Raw genomic sequence first — 6,939 nt, 5'->3', positions numbered from 1 at the left:
GAGTTTTAAAATGTCACCTTTTGAGAGCTCTCTCATTAAGTAATACAACTACACATTCTTATAACCCAATTTAATTTACACTATTGATATACAAATAAATAATTTTGACTTCTCAAAAACGTATATGTATTATGGCTTTTATAACTCACATAAACCTTACATTACCTAAAACTAACATTAAAGGAATTTTTTCCCAACAAAAAAAAAGTCGACCCACATAAAGGATATTGACAGGGGAACAGGATTAAAAAAAAGGAAGTGTATTGTTCAGAGTCCTTTAATAATACCAAAATGAAAATATGATGTCAAGATTTTCTTCATACAGATAAACGCATTTAATTTCTTTAGATGACCTTAACTTACGTGTTTGTGAGTGAAATGATAACTCAACATCTTAAATATCTTTTACATATATACTGACTTTCACAAAGTGCATCAGAAAATTAAAAAAAAAACTCCCTGAATTTCAGGAATTCACCAAAAAAAAAAAAAAAACCTCTATTCGAATGAACATTTACAAGAAAATAAAAAAGAACACAATCTTTTGAACCCTATTTATACAGATGTTATGAAATACAGAGAAACTGTCACTAGACTTCCAGTTTAATTTCTCACCTTAAGCCTTTTTTGATGCTTCCTTTTTAGGAAAAAAGTCTCATTGTAAGTAGATATCAAGCAGGACTTGGAGCATTTTATATATAATATAATCCACACAAAGGGTCTGTTTTTATAGGTCCCGTTTGTTTTCAAATATTCTGACAGTCCTTTGCAGAGTGGTGGCTTGTTTTTTGAGAAAAGGAAAGAGAAGGGTAGTGGGGGGGGGGGCGATGAGGGAGGTGGGAGCGTTTCTGTGTATTGCTCTTCGCTCGAGAAGTTTGTGCGAGTGTTGTGTGTGTGTGCGTGTGTGCGTGCGCGCGCGCGCGAATGTGCGTGCTTGTGGTTGTAGGTCTCCGGTGTGTGTTCATGTCTGTCTGTGTGCAGTTATTTTAGTGTTGTTTGTGTCGGAGGGTGGTTTGCTTTTGTTCCAGGATCACGAGTTCGATTCTCGTCTGGGCTGGGATAGCAGAGGGGAGCTCCTGGCTTGGCCGGCAAGCAGCGGCCGGGCAGCCGGGTGCTGCTGCACTTCGTGCTGGCCCGGGGGCGTCACTGGAGCCCCCACCCGTCCGTGCCCCGCTCGCTGGCCCTCCGAACCTCTCGCTCGCTCTCGGTGTCTCTACTCGCTCGCTCGCACCTCTCGCCCGGCCTCTAAGAGTCGTTGGGGCCAGACGCGGCTTCCTTGCCTCCCGCCGAGGCCGCCGCCGCCGCCGCCGCCGCCGCTGCAGCCGCCGCCGCAGCCGCCGCTCGGGCGGCACTGACGCCGGAGTCGTGCAGGATGAGGTCAGGGGACTCGGAGCGGGGCGTCTCCAGGTTGCTGGCGTCCGTGTCACTGTCGCTGCCCTTTTTGCCCCCGCCACCCCCGTTGTGCGTCTTAATGTGTTTGCTCAGGTGGTCGCTGCGCATGAAGCGCTTGTTGCACACCGGACAGGCGAAGCGCTTCTCGCCCGTGTGAGTCCGCAGGTGCCGCTGCAGCTCGTCCGAGCGCGTGAAGCGCTTGCCGCAGAAGAGCCAGTTGCACACGAAGGGCCGTTCGCCCGTGTGCCAGCGCAGGTGCGCTTTCAGGTGCGACGTCTTGCCGTACACCTTGCCGCAGCCCGGGATGTGGCAGCTGTGCAGGCCCTTGCGCCGCAGGCTCGCCCCGGCCGGGCCCAGCCGCTCCGCCTCCTGGCAGTTGGGGCAGTCGCAGGTGGCGCGGCCGGAATAGCGGCGGGCTGAGCGCGCCGAGCTCCCCCCGGCGGCGGCGGCCGCGGCGCCCGAGATCATGGCGCTGGCGGCAGCAGCCGCCACCGCGGCGCTGGAGTCCGAGTAGGAGGGCAGCACCGGCTTGAAGCCGTCCTGAGCCAGCAGGTGCTGGCTGGTAGAGAGCAAGTGCGAGGCGGCGGCGGCCGAGGAGCCGAGGCCCGTGGAGCTGAAGGCCGAGTGCGTGAGCGAGCTGAAGTCGGGGTTGTAGGTGCCGAGCTGCGAGTGCAGCGAGGCCTGGGGGGCGCCCGAGTGCAGCGAGCTCTGGAGCCCCCCAGCGGGGTTCTGCACCTCCAGCCACGAGCCCGGGCTGCTGTGCACGTCCCACCACGACGACGCCGCGCCGTTGGTCACCTCGCCCGCCGCCAGCGTCGAGTGGAAGCCTGACTTGTACCACGACTCGTACGGGTGCGCCATGCCCACGCGCGGGTACAGGCCGTCGGCCGCCGTCGTGTGCACCTTGGAGATGAAGGCCGACTGGCCGCCCGCCTCCTGCGGGGACACTCCGGCCGCCGCCGCCGCGGCGGCCGCCGAGTTGGAAAAGAGGCCGCCGTAGTCGCTGCTGAAAGCGGACGACGTGGGGGACGTGGAGGCCAGGCAGAAGGCGCTGTTGGCTGCGCCCGAGCCGCCCGCCAGGCCGCCGGAGCCGCGGCCACCGGTGGCCACGGCGAAGCCCGAGAGGCTGGAGCCGAGGTTGCAGCTGGACGAGGAGCGCTTCCAGGGGTGGAAGCCGCCCTTGGCGAAGGCGCTCGACTCTGGCAGCGTCGTCAGCGGGCTCGTGTTGCCGATCTTGTTGCAGGTCGCCGCCAGCATGGCCAACGGGGTTGTTCCGAAGCGCGGCTCTTCCTAAAGTGGGTGGGGTGAGGGAGGGAGCAAGGAGAAGGAGGGCAGGAAGAAGTGGGAGGAAGACACAAAGTGCACCCGTGAGCAGCCTCGTTTCCCCTCGACTGGTCCCGGGGGGTCGTGGCTCCTGGGCTCGCGCCTCCTCCCCGCGCGCTTGCCAAGGATGCGCCGCGCCCCGCACGGGGCAAGGGCGATCCCAAGGGTGAGGGTCCCGGCGCTGGAAAGTTGTTCTCCGGTGGGGCTAAAAATCAAAGATGTCTCGGTTCTCCCCGTCTCAGCCGCTGCAACCCCTACGCAGGGCCGGACTCGGGTTGCTCGCCTCCCGCTCGCCGTAAGCCCGATCCTCTCATTCAGGCCCCCAAATCGCCCTTCGGGTAAAGCACGGAAGTAAACACATCGACAACAAACACCGGGTGAGGGCGGAGGCGGCCGAAACAGCGGCTCAGGGGCGGAGGAAACTTGGGGGCACTCCTCCCAAGGGTGACTACGACTTGACTCTTTTTAATAGAAAACGTTGTTTTAAATGTTTACACCCCCCCCAAAAAAAACCCTTGATTATGAAAACAAGAATCCGAGGAGAAGGGACCCAGCGATGGATTTCAAAGTCACAGGCAACTGGGGAGCCACAGAAGTGTAAATGTTTGTTAACGTGACTACACGGACTGAAAAACGATTAAGGCTGTTTTCTGGAAACACCACTGTCGCGTAATTGCAACAATCCCCGAAGCAAGGGGGGTGGGGTATAAATCACCAGGGGAAGAAAAGAAACCTCTAGATTTTCTTTTAAGCCACAAAAAAAAAAAAAAAAAAAAAAAAAGGACTAGCTTAACAAATCATTTTCTTACAAAGGCATCTCCTAGGTTTCAATAACTTGGAAAGAATCAGTCCCAGAAATGTGGAAAGTGCTAAAAGGAGCTGAAGCTGCAGCTGCAGTCCGGCAGCAACAGTTTTTCCGGAGCTGCGGACGCGGAGAAGCCATAACGAAAATTTGCTGCAGTTAAAACAAGCAAATGCCTTGTCGCACTTCCGACTTACCCCGAGTATAGACGTGGCCATAGCAGGTCCGTAGGCTGCGCGGCGGGGCCAGGAGCGGGACTGAGCCTGGCGGCTGCTCCGGAAGGCTGCTCCGATCCCGCGCAGCTCCCGCGTCCCCGCGCTCGCGCCGAGCGGACTCCGGGCTCCCGCCGGCTAAACTCAGCCTAAGTGCGAGGAGCACCCGCTTTGAAGTGCCGCTGGCTGCGCCTCTCGCCCAATGAGGGCGCAGGCGGAGCAGACGGGAGCTGCTCCGCAGCCAATCAGACGCGCCGAGGGGCCCAAGCCAGGGCTCCCGGCGCGTGCCAGTCAAGGCGGCTAGCGCTGTGTTGGGGGGGGGGGGGCCCCCCCCGCGCCCCGCGGGCTAGAGACTGAAGAAATTACAGTGCAATTAAAAATTTACACTCACGCACTAAGCCAGGTTTAAGTAGCGTTGAGACTGAGACACAAGCCCCCCGAACCACCCCGAGATGATGCAAGTTAGGACTGACAGTCCGATTCCACTCCCCACTTGTGGGAAAGAAGGCAAGAGGGGAGGGGGCGCCCTGGCGGAGGCCGCACTGGCAAGGCCCAAGTAAAGACGGAAATGTCAACGCTCACTTTGTGTGTCTAAGCTCTCGCCTGCGCAGCACAACTTCAGCTGGAATCCATCATTCTCGCTCGCAATTTTATCATTGTTTGTGTTCTACCCAGTTCCTTTTCCCCAGTGGATTCGGTTTTACCCACTCCAGAGTCACATTGAGGAGAGGGCGCGAAAGGACAACTCCTCTGAGAGGAGAGAAATAGGCCTCTGTGTCCAGGTCTACACCCACAGACTTGTTGGGAGGGCCTGGAGCCTGCGCATCCCGCTATTTTCCCCCAGAGGTCTAAGTGACTTCCTAATTGTCGCTCTGGCCTCTGACCCAGGGGGTAATACAAGTGCCACTCACACCAGAAGCTTCTAGTGGTAATTGAGGGCACCCTTTGTACCGTTTCGCCAGCGCCTAGATACCAGGTTAACCCAGTTGTCAAATACGACTAAACAGTGGGAAGTGCTGATTATCTGCCGGGTTTCGCTGGGGGCTGGCGTGGGGGTGGGAAGCATCAGCCCATACAACACGCTGCACGAAGCCGCTTATTTTCACGTTGTAACAACTTTGGAAACAGAGACCGGCGTGAGCTGCGTCCGCCCCCACCGCCACCCGCGCTGAAGCTGCAGCTTGCTCGGCTGTTTGTTTAGCCGGGTGAAGATTTGCATGTCACGTTTCACCCTGGAGTCGAGTTTTCTTGCCCCAGCTTCAACCCGCTCCCACTCCAGAGCCCCTGGGCCTATAGAGGCTCTTTTGCACAGCAAGGGCACCGTGTTGAAAGATGGGTTCCCCCATCCAGAGCCCTGCTTTCCTGGACACGCTCCAGGAGCCTCTCTCGGGGACCTCCATCCGCGAGTGCGGGGGACAAGGCCACACGTGGGCGCCTCCACATTTTGTAGGCTGAAAGCATCATGAAGTCCTCTCCGGATCTTGTCGGTGTGAAAAGAGGTGTCCTCAAACTGACAACTGCGCGTGCTAGAGTCCCTCAGCAATCGCTGAGCTGTTTGTTTTTCTTTCTGGATCTCACTTTGTCTTTCTTCTTCAGGGCAGTTGGAGCTGCTTTTGAACCAGAAATGCCAGCGTCCTCGGACAGACCTGGGTACTACGGGTTTAATGTACCACATTCCCCTCCAAACCCACATCCTGCTTTTTAAGAGACATTGCAAACCACAACCTCCAAATGCTTGGGTGCAAAAGAGTTGTTGCGGAGGGGAGTAAGTGAGCACGAGTGGAACTGTGCCCCCAGTGTTTTCTCTCCTCTTTGCAATATCTCTTGGCCCAAACGTGCGACCACTGTGGCTCTTCTCCCGGCCCTAAGATGGAGCCTGCGTGCGTCTCAGTGCACTCGGTGGGTGGGAGGGCTGTAAGGATTGCTTTCTTTGCTTATCGTTATAATACCTTCGCTCAGAATGGTGCCCTCCCCCACTTTAGTTTAAGGTGGCGAAAGCACCGAGGAAAATGTGACAGAGAAAGAGGGGGAGAATCGGGAGACTAGCGCGGCGAAGCTGGAGTACTGAGCCCTGGGGGATTGTGGTGGAAATCCGCGGGGGGAGGAGGGAAGGTGTCAAAAGCCCCCCCCCCCCCCGGGGGGAGGGGGGACTCGGGGTGGAAGGTTAAGGGAGAATCCTGGCAGACTGGAAGAGCCAGAAAGCCCGGCAGGGGGACCCGGAGCCGTTCCCAACAGGTGACTTCTGCCCTGCAAGGGGAGACCGGTCTCGGCTTCCAGTAGAGTCTCCGTGTCGATTTACTAATAGAGGGATTGTTAAGTGGCAGCGAGGCGTTTCCGACTCACCCACCGCAGCCCCGTAGGAGAAGCGCAGAGGTTTCCCCTTACCACCTCCTCCCCCACCTCCAACACACCCCCTCCTTAAGGAAACCTGACAACGTAATAAATAAGACAATCCGAAAAGCCACTTAGCACTAGTGACATTTTCAAGTCAACCATTTAAAACAGCTCACGCTGGTACCTAGGGCTCCGGGAGCCCTGGTCGTCTTCCTCTTCTCCTTCTCCTCCTCTCCTCCCCTCCCCCTCCTGCCGTTTTCAATGTGGTTCCAGCTGTCAGACTCTCTACGTGGGTACTCGGATATTCCTTTAGATACACGCATCCGGATCACAATAAAAGTTAGGGGAATCTTCCAAACGAACGCAGGCAGATACCCCGGCCACTGTAACTCTAAGGTGGGGCCCCAAGGAGATCTTTCCAAAGAGGTCCAGTTTTTTTTTTTTTTTTTCGTGTGACAGATTTTTTTCATCCTCTAAAAAATCTAGTTTTTAAACAAAGATCAATGTGTTATGCTAAAGTGTTGAGCTGACTGTTAAAACATTTGGGGAAATAATGACAATGTAACAAAGGCCTGGTTTGGAGTGAATCATCACCCTTTTAAAAGTTAAAGCAATTTTCGGGAGAATAGCTTTCAGCAAACGCTTTACATTATTCAAAACGGCCAAATAATGCTCTATTATAGCGCCTGAATGCTGCCAGTCAGCCCCTAAGTGCAATTTGTGCAAAGGCCCCGGTGCCTTATCTCCACTTCTTTATAAAGAGGTGAATATAAAACAATTTCTTCCAAACCCAGACAGAGAGCACGAAAATTGCTTCCCTTTCTGCAATCAGGGCAATTTAACTGGAGTGCAATTAGCACTATTAAATGTCGATTC

The 6,939-nt window shown here is 55.4% G+C and overlaps 1 protein-coding gene across 1 annotated transcript; it reads right to left on the bottom strand.

Annotated features, from left to right (window-relative positions):
* Positions 1 to 237: 237 nt before the first annotated feature.
* SP9 (Sp9 transcription factor) lies at positions 238 to 3,838 on the bottom strand. The gene is made up of 2 exons (XM_040475419.1): positions 3,715 to 3,838; positions 238 to 2,682 (listed from the first exon to the last, which is right to left on the bottom strand). The coding sequence occupies exons 1-2, from the start codon at positions 3,733 to 3,735 to the stop codon at positions 1,246 to 1,248; spliced, it is 1,458 nt and encodes a 485-aa protein (XP_040331353.1). The 5' UTR covers positions 3,736 to 3,838; the 3' UTR covers positions 238 to 1,245.
* Between the last annotated feature and the right edge of the window lie 3,101 nt (positions 3,839 to 6,939).

The sequence above is a fragment of the Herpailurus yagouaroundi genome, unplaced genomic scaffold (genome assembly GCF_014898765.1).
Source record: "Herpailurus yagouaroundi ecotype Mexico unplaced genomic scaffold, PumYag 140, whole genome shotgun sequence".
NCBI classification, from domain to species: domain Eukaryota; kingdom Metazoa; phylum Chordata; class Mammalia; order Carnivora; family Felidae; genus Herpailurus; species Herpailurus yagouaroundi.
This window is presented reverse-complemented; position numbering and strand designations above follow the sequence as displayed.

What these genes read in the sequence shown, in the direction of transcription:
- SP9 (XM_040475419.1), bottom strand. Translation starts at nt 3,735, where the DNA reads ATGGCCACGTCTATACTCGGG. An exon ending in TGGCCACGTCTATACTCGGG is followed by an intron (nt 2,683 to 3,714) that starts GTAAGTCGGAAG and finishes CACCCACTTTAG; the next exon opens with GAAGAGCCGCGCTTCGGAAC.